Source organism: Pogona vitticeps, chromosome 2, assembly GCF_051106095.1.
Source record: "Pogona vitticeps strain Pit_001003342236 chromosome 2, PviZW2.1, whole genome shotgun sequence".
Taxonomy (NCBI): Eukaryota; Metazoa; Chordata; class Lepidosauria; order Squamata; family Agamidae; genus Pogona; species Pogona vitticeps.
In genome coordinates this window covers 159096650-159119876 of record NC_135784.1, presented here as the reverse complement: position 1 = coordinate 159119876, position 23227 = coordinate 159096650, and the positions used below count along the sequence as shown (strand labels likewise).

Genomic DNA, 23227 nt, shown 5'->3' with positions numbered 1-23227 from the left:
GGCTTTGGTAAACTCTTTGCAGTGCTTGCAATGCGAAGTTAAATGAGTTTCCTCTAGACAGAAGAGGGAATGTCCGTCCTGAAAAGGCAGTTTTCTGGAACAGGATGAGCAAAGTCTGAAAGGGCCTCTTTTAGGAGACGGTTTTCTTTTTGGTGGCATAAGCTAATAGAAGCAGGAAACCGCGAAATAGAAAGAGTCCGGTAGGTGCGTGGCACCACAGCGGGAGGTAAATAGGCCACAATTAGCCAATTTAGAGACTACTTGCGGTATCGCCAGAGGCAGAAGAGAAGTCAAAACGATCCGTAGTCAGGGCAACAGAGATAAGGAGGTCAAAAAGCCAAGTCCAGGTCAAAAACACGAAGAAGAAATGAATCTTTTTAAGCAGCTCTAACCGAGAGGTTCCAACTCCACTGGCAGAAAAATGGAACTGGGGTTTGGCGGGCGGAGTGTGCGCAATATAGGGCAACTCAAACTTTGTTACTTTTCCCTATAGCTCTAGAAGATTCCGAGAGGCCAGCGCAAGCGCTGTCTTAACCCACTAGTGTGGATTCATAGAGACCACGCTGAAGAAATAATAGTTTTGGGATTCTGCCCCCTCCCATATGGGAGTTTAGTAGCAAATTATCTTTGCAAAGCAGTGCCAAAACTGAATCTAACTAGGAAATTATAATATATGTGGAAAAGCAGAAAACATTTGGCAAGAACAGTCAATAATTGTATTCTTCAGAACAAAATAAATCAGAAACAAATTATTTTGATAATACTATAATGTAACGGAAGAATTTTAAACACTGGATTTGAGGATAGATTGCTGAAGAAAAGACCACATAGGTCCCCGCTATCTAATGTCAATCTTGGAAACTACTCCATTGTTTTCAATTTTAGCATGTTCAGAAGTCCAGGAAGAAACATTTTTATCTCCTACAGAATAAACAGCCTCAATCAAGATAAACAAGGTAATGGTAGAAGATGAATGTGTTTGTTCTAATGCTTGTTGAAATGCTCAATGAACCCCATGAAACGATATGTTTTGTACAGGACAAGGTACAGAAAAGAAAAAGAAAAAAATAACTCATAACAATTTATGTTAAAAGATAGTATTTCCTAACAATGGTAACATTTTCACTAACTCATGGTTTGAGATATAGCAGAATGCATGATTAAAGGACCAAATATGGACCTTAATGGTTATTATTGCAGTTCTTTCTCTTGCTATTTTAGTCTCTGTCTAATTCATGGTTCCTTCACGGATTGCTGCCTTGTGGCAAAATGGCTCGAGTAATTCAGAGAAGCTATGGGCTATACCCTGCAGGGACACCCAAGATGGACAGGTCATAGTGGAGAGTTCTGACGTGATCCACCTGGAGCAGGAACTGGCAAAACATTCCAGTATCTTTGCCAAGAAAACTCTATGGACAAACAAAAGGCTAAAAGATATGACGCTGGAAGATGAACCCCTCAGGTCAGAAGGTGTCCAATATGCTATTGAGGAAGAGTGGAGGACAAGGACAAGTAGCTCCAGAGTGAATGAAGTGGTTGGGCCAAAGCTGAAAGGACGCTTCGCGCCTGGAAGTGAAAGGAAGTCTGATGCTGCAAAGAAAAATACTGCATAGGAACCTGGAATGTAAGACGATGAACCTTGGTAAGCTGGATTTGGTCAAACACAAGAGAGCAAGAATAAACATTGATATCCTGGGCACCAGTAAACTAAAATGGATGGGAATGGGTGAATTCAATTCAGACGATTATCGTATCTACTACTGTGGGCAAGAATCCCGTAGAAGAAATGAAGTAGCCCTCATAGTCAACAAAAGAGTGGGAAAAGTTGTACTGGGATACAATCTTAAAAAATGATAAGAATGATTTCAATATGAATCCATGAAAGACCTTTCAACAAACATCACAGTAATCCAAAATTATGCACCAACGACCCATGCTGAAGAGGCTGAAATTGACCAATTCTATGAAGACTTACAACACCTTCTAGAACTGACACCAAAGAAAAATGTTCTTGTCAATATAGGGGACTCGAATGCTAAAGTAGGGAGTCAAGAGATAAAAGGAACAACAGGTAAGTTTGGCGTAGGAGTTCGAAACGAAGCAGGGCAAAAGCTAATAGAGTTTTGCCAAGAGAACAAGCTGGTCATCAAAAACACTTTTTTTCCAACAACCGAAGAGGCGACTCTGCACAGGGACATCACCAAATGGGCAATACCGAAATCAGATTGATTACATTCTCTGCAGCCAAAGATGGTCTATACAGTCAGCAAAAACAAAACCTGCAGCTGATTGTGGCTCTGATCATCAGCTTCTTATAGCAAAACTCAAGCTTAAACTGAAGAAAGTAGGAAAACCCACTGGGCTAGTCAGGTATAATCTAAACTAAATCACTTATGAGTATACAGTGGAAGTGAAGAACAGATTTAAGGAACTAGAATTGGTGGACAGAGTACAGGACTGGATGAATCCCAAACCGGAATTAAGACTGCCGGAAGTAATATCAACAACCTCTAATATGCAGATGATAACACTCTGATGGCAGAAAGTGAGGAGGAATTAAAGAACCTCTTAATAAGGGTGAAAGAGGAGAGCGAAAAAAACGGTCTCAAGCTCAACATCAAAAAAACTAAGATAATGGCCACTGGTCCCATCACCTCCTGGCAAATAGAAGACATGGAGGTAGTGACAGATTTTACTTTCTTGGGCTCCATGATCACTGCAGATGGTGACAGCAGCCATGAAATTAAAATATGTCTGTTTCTTGGGAGGAAAGCTAGAAAGCATCTTAAAAAGCAGAGACATCACCTTGCCGACAAAGGTCCTCATAGTCAAAGCTATGGTTTTTTCCAGTAGTGATGTATGGAAGTGAGAGCTGGACCATAAAGAAGGCTGACTGCTGAAGAATTGATGCTTTTGAATTTTGGTGTGTGCTCACTGGAAGGACAGATCCTGAAGCTGAGTCTCCAATACTTTGGCCATCTCATGAGAACAGAAGACCCTGATGTTGGGAAAGAGTGAAGGCAAGAGGAGAAGGGGACGACAGAGGACAAGATGGTTGGACAGTGTCATCAAAGCTACCAACATGAATTTGACCCAACTCCGGGAGGCAGTGGAATACAAGAGGGCCTGGCGTGCTCTAGTCCATGGGGTCACGAAGAGTCGGACACGACTTAACGACTAAACAACAACAATTCATGGTTATCTGTACAATACTGAAAGGAATGAAATTATCTTCAGCTCCGAGTAAAACAGATGTCATTCAACTCAAAAGCATGGGAAGAACACAAGGCACTGGCAAAGCATGAAGACTCCTGATCCAGGGGCATAAGAGGAATCCAACTATCTAAACTACTGTTTTCCAAATTCACTGTCTTTCAGTGCAAGCCAAACTCTTCATCTTAATTTCTGATTGTTCATCAAATATCTAGATGCCTCGTACAGAAGTTAGGTAAATGGTGTATTCTGGAGAGACATGCTTATGTAATGACATATAAACTCATTTCAAAGATGGAAGTTTCATAGTAAAGAGCTGTAAATAGGCAGCAATTTAAGGACTTAAATAAGCTTCACATTTTCTCGGTTACTTTACTTATAAGGAAACTTTGTACATTTTCCCCCAATTTGCATATATGGATTAACGAATAAAATGTTAAAAAAATACATGTATGAGATTTTAGATATAAGCAGCACAAGCAGCACACTTTAGATAGCATGTCTTCAATCACATGTATACAGAATTACTGGAGGTACATGTGGAATAATTATCACAATGAAGAATCTGTACATGTGTTATGTGCCCCAGGAATCTTTATGGCCATATATATATTCACAAAGGTGCTGCTCTGTTCTAGTTAGTCCATGGGGCAGTTATGGTTGACTTTTAGCCAGGTCAGCTTTAGCTCCATTTCAAACACACACTTCTTTAACAATGTGCAATGGGAGCCAGTAAACAGCTTGAACAAAAATATAATGGAGTGGGCGTGCTTCGAAGTTTATGCTCTGAAAACAGGGTTGAGGTTTGCAAGAGAAAACAAAGGAGGAAGATACAAAGTTCGGAAGTTCCCAGGCTAAATGAAACAGTATCCTCCTCCTCCAAACAGCTCCCATAAAACAGTGGGTCATAGCCTGACTCATTAAGGTCTCCCATTTAGAGAAATGGATGGCTTTTGTTCTAGATTCCTGGACAGTTTTCCCATTTTATGCCCTGAAAGGTAGTAATGGTTTAATGACTTTTTCACAGGAAGCAATTCAGAACAGGAACCAGGGACTTGTTATACTTGCAGCACTCTTTGCAGTCTTCTAATTGTGATATGGAGGAAGGGCACCCCCTGCCGTCTAGAACTTCGCACTGCATTAAAATACACATAATTGTGGCCTCTAAAATCAAGCTTCAGAAACACTGAGTGGGATTTTGGCAAACTTTATGGTTTACATAGCCTTTTTGAATCGATTAGAAATTGTATGAGCAAAACGTGCTATGGAGCACTCAGATTAAACACTCCAGTAATTCACAAGCAATTTGCAGCCCCTGCAGATTTTGATGGTCAGGAACTCGAGCCTGTAAGTTTCATTCAGTAAGTACTTTCATCTACATCTGTGCAGAAAACAAAAGGAGTGATTCACATGTTATAATCTTGCTGCACTGCACTGTGAGTCAGCCATAATTAAAACTGAAAATGATCATGCTAGAGTGCTATACGTTCTACTACAGTACGTTGCCTCTACAGTAGCTCCTGACATACCTATCTAGGCTGTCAAGCCATGGCATCCCTGTTTTGCTAACTTAAAATCAACTAGAAAATAATTCACTCAAATTTTGCTGTGAAAAAAACAAGAATTTTTTCTATAGAAAAAAAGGAGGCACCAGGCTTTGCACACCCAATCAAATGCAAAGCAAAAGTTTTATTACTTATCTCCAGCACTGTTTCATAATCTTTTGAATGCATGCCCCGTTCTAAAAACGTTTTTAAAACCATGCCATCTTCAAACTTGCCAGCTGTAAAATGGGGAAGGTGGAGAAACTGTGTTTCCAGGACATAATCTAGCTTTGGGGTTCAATATGGTATCATCCATATAGAACAAACTCTACGCCAAAGCATCACTAGAGATAAAGACAGATTAAGGGGAGTATGTACACTCTTGCATGTCACGCAGGATGGTTCAGCAAGCTGCATACTAAAAATGTGATGGGTGTAATTCTTTTTCTCCTGTTTCTATATTTTAAAATACATATAATATTGATGGTTTTTTAAACTGCACACACCTCCTCTGAAACCCTGATACATCCCCCCTTCCAGGGGACAAGCCCTACTGTTTGAGAAATGCTAAACTACAGCAATTGATTTTTAAAAAGACTGAAAATGTGTATGCTGCAATTACAAAGAGAACAACTAGATTTCAGTCAGAATAGGGGCACTCTAGAATGGGAATGATAAAATAAACAATTTAATACCTTAATTTCTTCTAGGAGCACTTCAAAACAAATTAGAAGTTAACAATTTAACTTATATTTTAACCTATTTTGCCATTTGAGAAAAAGATTTTTTTGAAAATCACTTTCCAACCTTCTCTGCAGTTGGAAAAAGCCAGAAAATGGAATGAAGATGGACAGGACTACTGGATTTTTTAAAATTCTGTTTATCATCCTGTAACTGGATATATTTTGGTATACAGTGTGGTGCAGTAAACAGAGTGATGGACTAGGACTCATGAGGCTGGGTTCAAATTCACAATCTGCCATGGAATCTCTGGGGGAGTGGATGTGGTATAACCACCCCTTAAATATCTCACTTACCTTGAAAGTCCTATTAGGTTTGCTATACATAATTTCTGACTTAACAGCACAGAACTAACTAGATATAAAGTATTATACTTCTGCTGCAAAAACTGCTGCTGCATAGTGAATTGTTTGTCTATTACTAGAGGCTTGAGTGTCCCCTTCATTAAAAAGCAGGTAAAAATACTTAAAATTAAGGAGGTTAATTTCAAGGCCCATTCTCTCAGGTATCCCAGGACATTTCAAACTGATTACTGTATCAAGGGGTCATCTGCAAGAATCTGGTAAGAAAGCCGAAAACAGCTTGGAAAACAAGTACATGAGAAGTGCTTAAAACCCGACACAAGCCTTCTATTTTCTATCATAAAATCATGGTTTTCAAAATATGAGGCAACCTCTTAGGAGATGCAGGGCAACTGCTGTGGGAGGTACTAGCTCACCTTCCTTGACCTCTTTTTATAATACTGTTTGTGTGCAAGCCTGCTTTATCAGGTCAGAAGTAAGCTGTGTATTCCTTCAAATGTTCAGTTGACGAATGGCACTAGGGACAAATGGGCAATTTGCTTCTCTCTTTTAGTCTTTAAAGCATGCCGTTGACACAGGTGGCCCTATTCTTTTTTACAACTTGGCTGTTCCTTGATGTGGAATGAGAATGAGCATGCAACTGGGTAACTTTGTTTTGTCTTTGTTAATGCTCGGATGACCATCCTAGCATTAAATACCTAGGGATGCTTACTAGAATTAAATGCCAGATTCTCTGCTTCACATATGCATAAAGAAAGATAATATACAGTACTGTCAATGAAATAGCTTGGTAAAAATAACACCTTCATTTATACAGATTAAATACATATGCCCCAAACACAATATAAGTAAATTCCTAATTTCTGCACTCGATGAAGTTTAGATGTCCCATAAACAAATACGAGACTGTCAATTTTAAAATAGCTACATTAAGTTCCAAATTCTCTTTCCAACAATCTTCCCTGATGCAATGGAAAAGAAATGTATTTTTTAAAAAATAGCTACATTAAGTTTAACTTACTTTTTGTGTTCATTATACTTAGCCTCCTGGCATCTCATATTTTACTTTCTAAAGACTTTTTTCCCCAAATGTAATCCCTAATAACTCTTCCTTGTCCATTCTACTACCTGTGTACTTTCTCATATCTATCTATCTATCTATCTATCTATCTATCTATCTATCTATCTATCTATCTATCTATCTATCTATCTATCTATCTATCTATCTATCTATCTATCTATCTATCTATCTATCTATCTATCAAGCAGATTCATAGATAAACAAAATATCAATAAGCAGGTGTCACAGACACAGTGAAGATATATATTAAGACATGAATGTTTGACCAATTCTAATCTATTAAGGACAGATAATTACACTTCAGTTGATTTCTCAGTAGCTACTTCCTCTTTGATAGGAGTGTCTATGGGTTTCTGTTCTTCTTCCTGAAATACAACAGTAAAAATGTAGAGGGTCAACTAAGGGAACAGAAACTAAGCTTCATAGATGCTGCTGCTGCTGAGGGCTACAAGAATGACTTCAGTCCAACATTCCCTCTAAGCTGCATGGGTGTGTGGCCACACATTGCTGCATCAGAGCTGCACACACACAGCCAGTGTTGACACCCATTTAGTTCCAGTCATGGCTGGCGCACAGCGCTGAACGCAGAGAGGGGGCTTCTTCTTCTGCAGGACTGACAGGGAGAAGATTGGAAAAGATAGTTTTCAGCTGCCTAGAGAACCAGTAAAAAATTATCAGGCAAGTAACTTTTGTGAGGTTGTTTACAAACCTCTTAGAAGGCATGACTATGAGAGCCATAGTCATTTATGACTTCCATGATCAGACAGCATAAAAGCAAGACTACAGCTGCCAGGAATGTTAGCCATATGAGTTTCACTTCCATTTAAAAACAAAGCATATTTGAGGATATGTGGGCAATATATATTGAAGTTTCAAAAGCATGGGATGAGAGAATCAGATGACTGAGCAAACATAGTCCAGTATCCTGTGTAACTCCCTGCTTCTTTTCGCAACTAGTAGGAGGAGAATAACAATCCAAATATAATTAAATGTACAGTAAATGCTAAATATACATGATTATATAGGTCATAAAAGTCAAATTATTTCAGCACAAACACAGCAATTCCTTTACATTTTTAGTATATATAACCTACTGTTGACTGTTCAGGCTAATTGGTTTTCCTGTCTTCATATTCCTCCTGAAAGCTCTTTCTGATGATTCTATAGACAGTGACTGCACATATAATCAAACTTGCATAGTCAGTATGGAAGTCAGAGATTCATTTCATACTTATTTCTGGAACTGGAGTGTATGGGTCTTTGGGACCTGCAGAGATCATGTCACTGACATCTATGAGGAGGTCATAAGTTGTTTATAAACCTCTTAGAGAGCATAGTTTCCCATCATAGTCTTCCCCACTACATTTATTTACAGGACCAACATAAGCCATCAAGAATTCTTAACACAAATTGGTTCTAAAATGATTAAAACTGAAGTGTCCAATTATCCAGATGTACAGTATCATTATATCTTTGCAAACAGCTATTCTGGTTTTGTAAACTACTGATTATGTGAATAATCTAAATTTTTCAGATACAAGATTGTATAGCACTTCCTGCTTTTTAATTACTCATAAATGCAAGTCATTAATCAGTTCACATTCTTTAAAAATGTGAATACTAACCCAAAACTGGAATTAGAATGTGATAATCACTCTGTTTTGCTGGTGAATCACCAGATACTTCACAACATCCATTTTCTTTCTTACTGTTTTTAGAGTGAGTTTAATTTTTGAAAAATAATATACAGAACACTATATCCAAGCTTTCTAAGTTTGAAAGAATTCTAGTAAATATTCAAAGAGATTTAGAAAATTTTAAAGTACCAACCCTTGATTACACAGGACAAGAATTTTTTTTTTTTTTTTTTTTAAACAATGCCAGTTGATCGCAGAGCTTTCATGGTACTTCAGAATTCAGAAGTATCTGCCCTGATGTAATTGCTAAAAACAAATCTTTACAGGTAGGTGTTTTCCCTAAGATGGAGACAAAAACCCCAACTGTCTGATCAACTGAAATTCAAGTGCTATTTATCTATTAAGTATGTTCCACTGTGTTCAGTGTAGAGTATTGCCAAATGAGAATCACAGAACTGAAAGGATCCTGAGGGTACCTTACTACTGCTGGTTCTGCAAGTAAGCTAAAGTATATGAATATTTATTTGGAGATTCAAAGCTCATAAATTGTACAAACCCAGTAATACAGATAAATCCAAGTCCATTATTTCCTCCTGATCATTAGTATTCCTGCATATGCAGAGGGGAAGGGGAAATCATACTCTACAAGTATTTGCAACAGTAGTGCTATTATTTATTAGTTCAAACTCAAACTGGTGACAAAAATACAATCTATGGATCTGCTATGCATTCTGTTAATTGCCCCCCAAGGTAAAAAACAATTAAGATCAGGATGGGGAATAATGTAAGTTACCTGGGTTACAAGACTAAAGAACAGTCTTACACAGAAGAATATTTACCTCTGTTTCTTCTCCCAATACATCTTCTTCATTTGCCTCCTCCTCAGCTAAAATAATCAGGGCGGAAAAAACAGACAAAGTTACCAGTTATATATATTTCATTTTCTGCCTGCACCTTAATTCTACTTGCTAGATTGCTCACAGTCTCAACTTAAGACAGAATTTTCTATTTTAGTATGTCATGCACTTTCAGAATCATCCAAATTGCCTCAAAGTTAGGAGATGTAGAGAAAACTGTATTATAGCAATTGAAATCAATTATGGATCCAGATAAATTTGTGGAAACATTAAGGATAAAAATCTCAAACGTAAGCGCAAATCCTGCTAAAAACAAAAATCACCTTCTGAAATTTTATGTCCTGTCTCACTAACCTTTTAGAGTACTTAGAAAGTTTCAATTAACTTATCAACAAAACTATCTCATAGACACTGCTTTGCCTGCACTTCAAAAAATATTTTGAAAAAATCTCCGAAGACTTCTAAGCAAACAAAGCAGGCTTGGAATAAGATGAGAGATTGAAGAATGAAGGACAGGAAATAGAAGGCAGTCAGGTCCAAAATGGAGGAATGTGAACAGTGTGATTCCTCAAGTATCTGTACTGGGACCAACATTTATTAAGTCCCTGAACCCCTTTGACTCTGAATTATGGTTACCCTTAAGCCGCCCGTTGGCACCGCAAGAGATGTTACAAAAGGACACTTTAAAAGAAGCTTTACCGTTGAATAACGAAATAAACACTAGTTTGGACACCTGTTTTTTTAAAAAAAAAATATTGTAAGGCAAAGGCTACACTCGAACCCTCACGTTAAGTCATTTTTCCCCGTCAGCATTGTTTTCTTTGTCCCTAATTCTTTTCTTTGTCTCCTCCCCATGTCACTCCTGTCATCACATCTCATGAGCTACAGAGAAGAGTGTTTATACCTAGAATACGGGTGGAGAACCTCCAGTGCACAGGCATTATTTATGTGCCTAGACCTTTTTCTTTTTGCTACTCTTATTAGTAGCTATTTGTACCTGAAGAAGATAAATCATGGAGCTGAACATGGCTTTGTAGCCTGTGAAACTTATGCACAGATGCTTTACTCAAGATCCTTCCCAAATTGCAGTTTGACTCCCAGGCTGGAATCCCTCAAGTTTGATATTACCTTTTTATAATACCACATACCACAAATAGCATGCTGTATGTTTGTAACACGAGGCCTTCTGAAATAGTGCCAGATCGTATTGCTGTTTTCAAATTATGTTGATAATCTAATTATTTGGGTCATAGCAATTGGATTTGAAATAAATTGCAGTTTTGTCTATTTGGAGCTATTTTAATTTCTTATATTGCTCTTTGTTTTGTAAGGCATAATTTGTCATTTCTTCATGTAGATTTTTTAATCTATAAAGTTTAGATTCACACATTCCATATTTTTCAAATTTATCTTTATTATAAATTAATGATTGCAGTTCAAACTGAACAACTACTTAAGGGATAAAAATCATCTCATAATTGACAAAATTATTCAATTTATTTCGAATCTAATTGACACTACCACCTAAACAGACTATCAGCACCATTTGAAAACAATAATTAAATCTGGAATAATTCAAAATGTCATCAGCTACGATAGTGCTAATTTCTTGTGCTATTTCATCCACACTAAAATTAAATTGCATAAAGAGGCCTAATGAATCCTGTTGCACATCTTTTTTTCAGATATTACAAAATGAAATCCACTTCTCTGCTCTGCATTCTTTCACTGATTGTCAATTGCACATCCCATACCAATAACTGCCTCATTTCTTTAATGCATATCCTTCCATTGGTCCCTTCTCTTGATCTTGGAGGCCTGCACCAAACCAACATTTCCCCAAAAGAATCTTCTTCTCAGTTTTGTGACTTGTTCTTTAAACATAATGTCACCATCTCCATACCCATGGATTGCAACAGCTGGTCACTTCCATTTTCTTAAACAAGACCTAAAGCAAACTGCAGGAATTATGTTTAGAGAGCAAATAAAATTCACAAGGGACCATTTTTTTCAGCATACAGGAAGATGATTGGGAGAAAGGACAAAATTGCACTTCTGACCCCAGAAGTTGCCCACCTTTGCTTCATAATAAATCTCTCTTTTCCTGGGGTCTCTCCAGAATGCATTAATTCAAAAATTAGAAAATTTCACCAAGAGGCTTTCTATACCTCCCAATTAAGAGGTCTCCAAGCCAGAGCATGGGTCTCTCACTTCTTTATAACAAGTAACTTACTTATCATCTTAATTACTACTACTGTAGTTTCGAATCCAAAAATAAATCTGTTAAATAACACAACTAAAACATTGAATGTAAACACATCTTACTATCTGATTGGGGAGTGTTTCTTACAGGTCAACATATGATCCAAAGTAAACACCTAGATATTTGGGGGCAAAACAATAATGATCTAGTTGGTAACCTGATGTTTTTGAGACACCTTGTTTCTCAGATGAAAGGCTCATATCTGAATCCTAGCAAGACTGGGTTTAAGTTGATTTCAATCATAATATGTGCCAAGTACATTTAATATATCTCTCAGAAGATGTTCTATTGTCTGAATTATCTCTGCGCAGGAAGTGTGAGATTGTCAACATAAATAAAACTTCTGGTGCCTTAACAAAGAAGTTATTTCTTTCATGAGTTTTATCCAATTGTCTCTTTTAGTTTCTGAAAGCAAAGCACTTACCTCTTCTAGTTTCTGAAACTGAAGAAACCAGCCAAAGTATTTTCTTTGCTCAAAGGATTTTGTTCATATAATGAAAAATAAGTACAGTGGTGCCTCACTTAGCGATGTTAATCCATTCCGGGAAAAACATCGCTAAGTGATTTAATCACTAAGCAATATTAAAAAGCCCATAGGAACGTATTAAAATGCGTTTAATACGTTCCTATGGGCTAAAAACTTACCTTAAAGCGAAATTCCTCCATAGCGGTGGCCATTTTGGGTGCCTCTAAAGCGAGGCAAAACAGCGGCGGCCATTTTGTTTTTGTGGCGGCCATTTTGGAACCGCCGATCAGCTGTTTAAAAAAGTTCACTTTGCCATGATTAAAAAAGTTCACTTTGCCCCGCGATCATGGCAAAGCGAATTTTAGCCATAGGGGACATCGCTAAGCGATCGCTCCAGCGATGGCCAAAAGTCCATCGCAAAGCAATTTCATCGCTCAACGGAGCAATCGCTAAGCGAGGCACCACTGTATTCATTTCGGTGACTGTTTCTGATGTTAGGTGTTGGAAGTAGTGATTCTGAATCCCCAGAGTATGGACAGTTGGAATTATTATTTCACTGATTCAATGAATTCATCATAGGCCTTGGGGACTGGACAAATATTTGATATGATTCCATCCAATGTTGTACCAGGTAAATGTAAAGATTCCCCTTGACAATTTGTCCAGTCCTGTCTGACTCTAGGGGGCAGTGTTCATCTCCGTTTCCAACCTGTAGAGCTAGCATTTGTCTGAAGACAATCTTCCGTGGTCACGTGGCCAGCGTGACTAGACAAGGAACACCGTTACCTTCCCACCGTGGTGGTACCTATTTATCTACTCGGATTTTGCATGCTTCCGAACCGCTAGGTAGGCGGGAGCTGGGACAAGCGACGGGGGCTCACTCCATTGCATGAATTCAATCTTATGACTGCACCACCACGTCCCCAATGTTGTACCAAACTTCTGTCAATTGGCTTTTAAAAAACCGTATCTTCTGAGAAATGGTGATAGTTGGAGCATTACCATGAATAGGGCCATTATGGGCTGGTGATGGGTATTTGGAAATGGGGTACAGGCTGACTTCATGCACTGTTGGGCTACAGGCTCACTAGCAAATATCAATTCGGGGCTTTAGCCAGGTTGCCATCTTCTGCCATTAAAAGGTGGAGAAAGTTTGTTGTTGTGAGCAAGGGCTAGCTGTGATGTTTCTACCCATTTTGGTGCTGCTTCTCCAATGTTATCATCAAGTGCCTATTCACAGACACTGCTCAGATTAAAAATAATTTTTTTGCTTACAAAACTCTCCCAATGTGTTAAAGATAAGCTTGCATTACATGGTTTATGACCTACGAACAATTTGACTTATGAACAGCTCTGGCTGCAAAATTTTGCTTTGAGTTGCAGCCGGAGTTTTGACTTACGAATGGAAAAAGGCAGGGGGAAAAGGCGGGAAATTCAAACCATTGGTGGCAAAGAGGCTGCTTCTTTGTAGCTCTTTTGCTCCAACAGTTAGAGCAGGAGGTTAGGGAACTTTTTTACTCCTGGGGTGCAGGAGGAGGAAGGAGAGGCGGTGTGGGCCTACTCATGAGTAAGTGCTGCACAAGGTATGGGTCTACTTGTGAGTAAGCACTGTTGAAGGCGTGGGTAAGAGGGGCTCCGTGGCGGCGCAGGGGGAGGAAGAAGCGGTTGGGTGCCAGTGCTTTGGAAGCCCGGGAAGCCTCCACAGAGACTTCGGACTGGTAAGGTGCTACTTTTTCCTTTTTAAAAAGTTGTTCTGGGTGGGTTTTGGAGGGTAGGTTTGGGCTGGGGAGGTTACGTTTCTGTGTTGTTTTGTTTTTTGGTGAAGTTTTGTTTTTTGCAGTCCCAGCATGGGACTTGCAGTGTTTTATTTTTTATTTTAGGTATTTTTTTTTCTGGCCAGAACGGATTAATTTGTTTTCAGTGCATTCCTATTGGAAATGGTGCTTTGACTTATGAACGTTTTGACTTATGGCCACCGTTCCAATACAGATTACGTACATAAGTCAAGGCACCACTGTATATCACAATCATGTGTCTGGCAGAGTTGATGCAGTACCTCTGCTTTAGATGTTGATAAGTCCTTTATGCTAATAATGATTATAGTTAGCTTGAGTGCTGACAAGGATCCTTGGGTTATTAGTAGCTGCTTTAAGGCAACTGTCAAAATCATATAGTCACTCATCTAACTGTGCTTGTACAAACTTATGTTGGTGCTTCCAAAGGGTAAGGATCAGCTGATAGGTGCTGTCATTGCCCAGAGACTGCCCAAATGTATTCACATTCTTTGCAGAGGTTCCTTCTATGAATCTTGATGCAACCACAAATACTGTCAAATGATAATGTAGAAAGAATGAACCACCCACCTCTTATAATGGACGGAACCTCTGGAAAGTCTATCTCCCAGTCACAATGAGAACTGGGTTACTTGGAAGTCACTCAAGAGCCAAAAGACTGGACTTGACAGAACCAAAGTGAACCTAAGAAAATGAAGTTTTTCCACTGACACTAGCCTTTGCGAGTATGAAGAATAGTCAATGTCACATCTACATCACTACAGTCTAGGCCCCTCAACATGTATCATGGAAGTCTTGATGCTAGCTGCCTCAAATGCTCTTGGTGTTGCCTGTTATTGGGCAAAAATTATCTGATATATTTATTACTCATACTGCAATGTATCTGACATGAATGAACAAAGAAAAATATTGCTCAGAATTCCTTACCTCATGCTTGAGATACAATGGCCTCTTCCTATACAGTACATGAGCGACCGATGGGAGTGAGCTAGTAGTCTGACATAGCACTCCCGATATAGTACGTAAACCAATGTTTTATGCTTTCTAAAATACACCTTGTGTTCTGATTTGAACAACATTTTCCGGTGTATATAGACAATATCACCATATTAAATAAACACAGCTGTATAATACTTCCCAATAGCAGAGTTTATATTTTCCCAGTGTTCTCAACGTATCTGTGTTGAGCATCTACCTTTCAGATACAATAGCCTTTGTTTTCCATTTCTGCATTTCTTCTAGAAAATTCTTTTCATAAGTACTATCCTCACCACTATCCTAGCTAGCTGTTTATTTGCAACAATAGTGGGCCATTTGAGTTGAGGTGGACTTAGTTCCTATGGAAAAAAAAAATAATAAAGCACTGCATTTTTTTCCAAAATGGAAAAATGTCTAGTGCTTCATTTTTTTCCATTGGAAGAATGCCCATTTTTAAAGAAAAAAATAAATCATTTCATTTTAAAAAATCATTAATTCCACTGAACCTATATATGGAAGTTCTAATAAATGGATATGGTACCAATGTATGGCTATTAACAGTTTCGGCAATTTCAAAGTTATCTTCCTCAGTAAAAATTATTAAATATTTAACTAACATTTAAGTCAGACTTCAGTTTAACTGTGCTCTAGCTGTTCTGAGATCTTATTTTAGGTGATCAGCCCTTAGAAAAGTGTATGAGAGTACATTTAGCTGATTAGCTCGAAAAAAGTCCAGGATAGTAAAAATATATATATTTTATTGATTTCTGAGCAAATGAGTAAAATGCACCGTACAAATACTTAAAATAATTCAAACCATTAAAAATATAAGAATTCATATTTTTATGATACAAATGAAATTGAAACCAAAATAACCTGTGATTAATTCTTGTTCCATTTTCAGCCATGTCTCATTTTCCTTTGCCTAGGACATTTTTCACAACAATCCATGAACCTCTTAACCACTACATCAGTCTGACTCCTCAGCTATTTTATGTAGACCACTGATACATTTTAGATTTAAAGAGCATGAATGCATAATGCTCCCAGTGAGGAAGATAAGGCAAAGACAGACTGACTGACCAAAGGTCAAAAAAATGAACTTCATGGGTTAGGTTATAAACATCAGTGTTTCCCAACCTGGGGATCACAAACTGTTTTCTGAGAGGTCACGGGTTCCCTTATATGTGTTATAATCCTTGTTACATAATTTCTTCCTTGACCTTTTGGAACGGGACATCATTAGCGGGTATGTGTATGTATGAGAAGAGAGAAATTTACCACATTAAATGCTCCCCCCTGCAAATGTGACACTCCGTGTGTTACTTGGCTAATATAAAAGGGGATCACAACTGAAAGGATGGGTTTAGGGGAGGTTTGAACTGAGGTCTCCCAATTCTAGTCAAGCACTCTTACCACTGGATCACACATATTAGCTCTAGCACTTATAGAGTCTGAGGACATTAAAAAAAATTGTTTAGTGAGTATTAGTCTAATAAACATCCTATATCAGATGATGCTCTATTTAGGGCAAAGGCTGACAAAATGCAGTGCTACAGATGCTGGACTGCAACTACCGGCCTTCCTCAAACACTGGTTATGGCGGTTAACACTCAACAAAATCTAGGACCTGCCCCTGATCTAGGACATTGGAAAAAATTCTGGAAAAACTTCCAGGAACCTCACATTAGTGAGTTGGTCCATATAAGATGTAAAGAATTGTTTTGGAAGTTTCTTTCCTCAAATCATGAAAGCGATGGATATGTTAATCAGTGGTGTAAAGTTGTCCTATTTGTCTTATATATGCCAAGGTGGGAGGGTTTTTTAAAATATTGTTTTGTAACTGATCGGCTATAATAGAAGAGTACTTTCTCTGATTAGGAAGTTAATGGCTGTTTAACAAATATAGTCCTGTGGCTCTATCCATGTGATCCTGCTGAATCCAGGCACAGAACTGTAAACTATATTAAGAAATAAATCATGCTTTGTCCTCAGATGACTCTTTAACCACTCTTATTGGAAGGCTCAGACACCTGCTGTGTTTTCTAAAGACTTTGTACACTAACACATGCATTTTTCATTTTGAAACGTTTTTAAAGGAGGAGGCTGTCTTGGTTGCATTTCCAGTGCTTCACCTGCCATTTTAAAAAATATACTGGTATGCGTGTTTAACATTTTTGCAGCTATCTTTCAAAAGGCTGTGTTGTACAACTTAATTCCAATTGTCTCCTTGTTATGTGCCATCAATTTACCTCTGATTTATGGCAACACTACAAATTAGTGTTCTCTAAAAGGACCTATCCTTAACAGTCCTGCACAGTTCTTGCAAATTCAATACCATGGTGTCTTTATTGAGTCAATCCATCTCCAATCTTGTCTTCGTCTTTTCATGCTGCCTTCAGATTTCCTCAACATTACAGTGGTGCCTCGCACTGCGACGTTAATTCGTTCCTCAAAAATCGCTGCAGAACGAAAACGCCGCAATGCGAAATAAAAAAAGCCCAGAGAAATGCATTAAAATGCAATTCATGCGTTCCTATGGGCTTAAAACGCACAGTTCAGCAAAGATCCTCCATAGCGCAGCCATTACTGGTGCCTCTTAAGCGAGGAATCCGTCCCAGAAAACAGCGAGTGGCCATGTTTTTTTCCCAGTGGCCATTTTGAAACCGCCGATCAGCTGGCCAAAAATGGTCACTTTGCAATGATCGGTCATCGCAAAGAGAAATTCCCCATAAGGAACATCGCAAAGCAATCGCTTTTGCAATCGCAAAAAATGCATCGCAAAGCGATTTCATTGCTAAACGGAGCAATCACTATGCAAGGCACCACTGTACTTGTCTTTTCCAGCAAGCTTTGTCATTTCATTATGTGTCCAAAGTACGACTTCCTCAGTTTAAACATTTTTTGCTTCTAGAGACTTTGGATTTGACATGATCTAGTACCAACTTGTTTTTCTGGTAGTTCATGGTATTTGAAAATCTTCCCTCCCACATCCCATTTCAAATGAACTCACTTCTTTTCCCTCTCAGCTTTCTTCACTACCCAGCATTCATATTCATATGTAGTACTTGGGAGATGAGTTATAGATCATCTTCCTTTTGGTCTTCAGTGGTGATTCTTACATTTCAGGACCTTTTAGTTCATTCACAGATATCCCTCCAAATCTCTGACAGATTCTGGTTTCTTGGCTACAGTCTTCATATGGATTGCTAATTGATGATTAGATTGAGGTATACAATCTCTTTAATAATTTCAAATCCTTCACTGTCAATATTAAAGCTATGAAATTCTTCTGTAGACATAATTTTTGTTTTTCCAATATTCAACTGCAGTCCTGCTTTTGTGTTTTCTTATTCAGCTATATCAATAGTAATTTGTGAATTTCGTTGTATGTGTATATACTTACAATGACAATAAATTATTATTATTAATTTCAACTCTCTGTTGCTATCTCCCACTAATATAATGCTTCTATATACCATTAATTATTGATACTACTCCCACCAATATCAACTCCTCCTTCTTCTGAGTCTAATCCATTTTTCTGGATCACATTTCTGCATACAGGTTAAGCAAATTAAGAAGATATTATACATCCTTCTATGAGATCTTTGCTTATGGGAAACTACACTGTTTTTTCATACCCATAGCTTCTTGTGCAGATTATAGGTTATGTATCAGGAAAAACAAATGATAGGGCACACTCCTTTCTTTTACAACAATCCATAACTTTTCATGATCCACGACGAAACTACTCTGCTGTAATATATAAAGCACACACTGATTTTCTTCTGAAATATTTATTTTGGATACAGGAATCTTTTTTCATTCTTCCCTTATAACAGATCTGCTTTTTATTCACAGTTCTTGTTCATGGTCAAATGAATTTATATATGTACACGTCATACAGCCTGTAAATTCACAAGAAATGTAATTTAAATTACATTTTGGCACTAAGATTCTTTTTGTGTTCTTCCTCAGTTCTATTCTAATTTTTTTATACTAACAATTCAAAGCCAGTACCACAATCTGATTCTTTTGGTAAAGAGAACAACTCCATCTATAGATCTGTGGTTTAGGTCTCTGGCTGCAGAGGCAGAGGTTGGGAATTTAGTTCTCCACTGTGCATCCTTGGCAGGGTCTGGACTCGATGATCCATAGGGTCCCTTCCAGCTATGTAGTTCTAAAATGATGGTGATGATTACTACTTTCAATTACAAAGCCTGTTGGACTACTTTGCCAGTCACCTGGTGATGTCTATGTGTACACTGATCTGACTGGTTGCCTAAAGCATGTATTTGCAATAAACATTTTGCAAGCGTCACATAATTCTATGAGTTGTTCACCTGTTCTATTTTTTAACTTTTTACTGGTTAGTTGCTATCTTTGTTTTAAATAGTTTCATTTTTATCTTGTTTTGCTTACTATTATAAGCCACCCAGAGTAGTGCTTAGGCACCAAAAATTCAAGTAATAAACAAATAAAATTCTCCAACAATGTTTGGTTCTGCTTTAATTACTACTTTTGCATTCGTGTCAGGATGTGTCATTTTTGTATGTGATCAAATTCCTCTTGGACATGTGCATAAAGAGTAACTTTTATCTTTAGCATTTCTGGTTGGAGAACAGATCTGAATCATGGTGACAGATTTTCTGTTAAGATTGATTTATATTATTTCATTAGAGTTAACATTATAGCACCTAATATTATCTGGTCAGAGTTCCTGTTATAGCACCTAACTGCTTGTGGTACATCTTCATTCAATATTAACACTGTTTCTTCTGACTTTGTCATTTACAAAATAAAACATTTTTGTAATTACTGTATATGCATCGTGCAGCAACAGATTTCCTTTTTGTCTCTATGCACATCAGTCACTTAAAGTCATTTCATGCTTTAATCTAGTTATTTCATTAAAAATACCACTATTCATACCTTCTTTTGCTCTTCCTGTGCAGCTTGATCAAAACTGCCTTTTGACCTAGGAGTCACATCTTCCAGCACTTTTTTTAAATTTCAAGTGTTTGCTTGAGTGTCAGTGATGTTATCTGTGAAAAATCCTAAATCATTGTGAGCAACAGGACGCTAACAGAAACTTCAGGATTCCTATTGGTGTGCCCTCAAAACTAGAGGCAGAATAAGGGAGTTGGGATGTTAAAGTTATAAAAAGAGAATTAGAGACTATAGGCGAAAGAGAACAAGATAAGGAAAGGAGTGCCTCATAGTTACAGACATGGGTGAAGAAATCAAAGGAGGAGAAGACTGTAGGAGAGGTGGGGAGGAAGAAGAAAACTGGGGCTGTAGAGAAATGTTTCCCAGTCTGGGAGTCATGACCTCCAAGCAAGTTGCAAATGTTTTCTGGGGGCACATGTGAGACAGAAGGCAAGAGGGATACTCCACTCGCTGGAGAACCATCCCTCCTCAACAGCAAGGATAAGAAAGCAAAACCCAAGCCCGCACCAGAGCCTACACCGAGACCTCAGCAAGAGCCAGAAATAGAGGAACGAACAGAAGAGGTGCAGAAAGTGACGATGAGGGAGGTTCAGGAGGAAAAGGCGGGAGAGAAGAAAGAGGGTGGAGTTTGAGGCAGGAACAGGGGAGGTAGAAAGGAGGGAAGGGAAGGACAGTTGCCGTCCACCCAGTTGGGAATGGGTGTGGATGGAGGATCCCTGGATGGGATTATGGGAGAGGCTAAAAGTGCTTAAGGAAGAGGCAGATTATAGAAGGACAGCGGAGATTTCACCCAGACCCTCTTATTGGGGTGAAGCCAAGGCAAGAGAGTGGAGGAGGAGACAGAGAGGAGAGAGAGTTGAGAGAGAAAAGAAAGAAAGATTAGAATGGAGAGTAAGGGAGATGAGAAGGAGTTAACAGGGAAGCTCCTGGGAGAACCAAGACTCCGAGAGACAGATCCTGTGGGATGATGACTGGGACGACGAGACCGTGCCCTTGGTGGAAGGCTCAATGGGGAAGACCATAAGAGACTGGGTCCCCTCAGATCTACCGGGACCATGGAACAATAGTTATGAAAACCCGTTCCTCTTTGAAGATTGGAAACCCCTTCCAGACCCGTTGGCAGAAGGAGAAAAGACTCACAATCATGTTGCGGACACCTGTTTTTTGTTAAATCAATCAAAAAATCTTTCACCTGTTTGGAAGCAACAAAAATCTACTGATTTCTTTAAACCGAACAGGGAGCCGAAAGTCGAACCCTAACAGCATGTGGGTCACTTTATATGTGTTGTAAGGTAAAGGTTCCCCTTGACAAATGTCCAGTCATGTCCAACTCTAGGGGGCGGTGCTCATCCCCATTTCCAAGCTGTAGAGCCAGCGTTTGTCCGTTGACAGTTTCCATGGTGACATGGTAATGGAACGTTGTTACATTCCCACCATGGTGGTACCTATTTATCTACTTGCATTTTTGCATGCTTTCAAACTGCTAGGTTGGCAGGAACTGGGACAAGCGATGGGAGCTCACTCTGTCGTGTGGATTCAAACTGCTGATATCTGACAGAACGCCTCCTCCCACCTAAATCTACTCATATCACCCGATCTAGCTAAGAGGTGAGGTTGAGGGGTCTAATGCCGAGAGAGGCCAGGAAGGAAAAAACAAGAAACCGGGCCTTCTCGGCAGTGGCTCCTCGCCTCTGGAATAACCTCCCTTCTGAGATCCATATGGCCCCTTTGCTGGGCATTTTCAAAGGCCAACTGCAAACCTGGCTATTTAGGCAAGCCTTCTCTCCAGTCATTTCTTGATTTATTTTGTTCTTCCATCTTGAGTTCTTGTCTATTGTTCCTATATTTTAAATTGTTTATTTTATATGTTGTTAGCCGCCCAGAGTAGTCTGTTGACTATATGGGCATGGTATAAAGTCAACAAATAAACAAATAAATATTTCAACCTTGCAGCCCAGAGGCTTTGCGCCATAACTTCTTCCTTGACCTTTCGGAGTGAGATATTAAAGTTAACGTGTATGAATATGTATGCAAAACCCACTGCTCTAGAGGAACAGCAGGAGGAAGCGCTTCATAGATAGGTGGCAGTGAGAGCTATCCCCCCAGTCCAAATAGGGATATATTGAGAAAAAGCACTAGTGGATGAGAGAGGTAGTTTCTCTAAGGTTACCCAAAGCTAAGGCAGAATGTCATAGCAATAAGCCACCTCCCCATAAACTTTCATTCTGGAGCAGAAGAGAAAAAGAGGGAGAAAACGCCTGGGTCAGGGAAAGGCTCCTGGAGTTCACCCACCTACCTCTAAACAGACCTAGATGTGAGCCTGGAACAGAACTTACCAGACCCCCTGGTAAGGGGAAGAGAAGGGAAGTTATCCAGTCCCATCCACCCGTACTCCTATAGACCACATATTGCAGAACCTCATGCCACATTTAACTAAGGCAACCTGTCAGACCCAGGGTGGGAGTACCAAATATTGGGGATTGGACCAGAGGTTAGAGATGGAAATCATGTCTGTAATGTTGATGCTATAAATGCAAGGCTGAAAGCTAATCTGGACTGATTAAGTGTTCATTTATATAGAAAGTTTGTTGTCATTTCAATAAAACTTGTTGAAACAGATATCCCCTCATCTGGTTCTATGGAGCAGAATATGGAAGATGGCAATCTCTACTCGAGAGTTTCTGTGCCCCCATCACCAGTGGAACTATCAATTTTCTTCTACTGATGTGACAAGAGGGAGGATGTATATTAGCCTGATATCTCAGTGTTCGCCATTCCGTTTTAAGTGACCCTGCTTGGAATCCAGAATTATAACAAACTTCCTGATCGCATATTTCTTAGCTCTCCCAATAGATTTTGAGTGTATCACTACATCTGATTTGCCATCTCTACCAATCGTACTTTGTGATTCTTAGAATTCTCTTGTGACATTATGGGGCCTTCCTCCTCCTGTCAGACCCCTTTGTATCACTGTTCTTTGATCTGAAATATGCTAGTTTGATCTTTCAGTTTTTGAAAGGACTTATTTCAAGAATTCTAATAGCCTCCTTGATTTCACTCATTTAAAAAAAATTAAAAAATTAAAAAGTAAAGTGCATCCTTAGCATGTGACCCCTGGGTTCTAATTCCACTCCAGCCAGACTACTTTTTTCCTGCCTCTGTACACTTCAAAATAACTCTATACTAGATGCCAAATATGTATACAAAATCTGTTGTGCACTTTGGGTCTATAGCAGATGCTAATCAGAGGCAATACCCAGCAACTGTCATCCTGGTATTGTCAAGATGTAGAGCTATAACTGAGATAAGACATACTACAGGTAGAAACAGCAATGCCTCAGCTAAGACAGTATCATCATTGCCAAGAATGTTTTAGCAATGGTAACTGATGGACAAAAT

The 23227-nt window shown here is 38.8% G+C and overlaps 1 protein-coding gene across 2 annotated transcripts in view; it reads right to left on the bottom strand.

Annotated features, from left to right (window-relative positions):
• Nucleotides 1-23227, bottom strand: part of SARNP (SAP domain containing ribonucleoprotein) — a 103908-nt gene that overhangs the window by 77980 nt on the left and 2701 nt on the right. For both annotated transcript variants that reach the window (XM_020782993.3, XM_020782999.3), the window contains exons 3-4: nt 9358-9404; nt 7179-7246 (exon numbers count right to left, since the gene is read on the bottom strand). In XM_020782993.3, coding sequence (XP_020638652.1) covers nt 7179-7246; nt 9358-9404 — 115 coding nt within the window. The remainder of the gene's footprint in view (nt 1-7178; nt 7247-9357; nt 9405-23227) is intronic.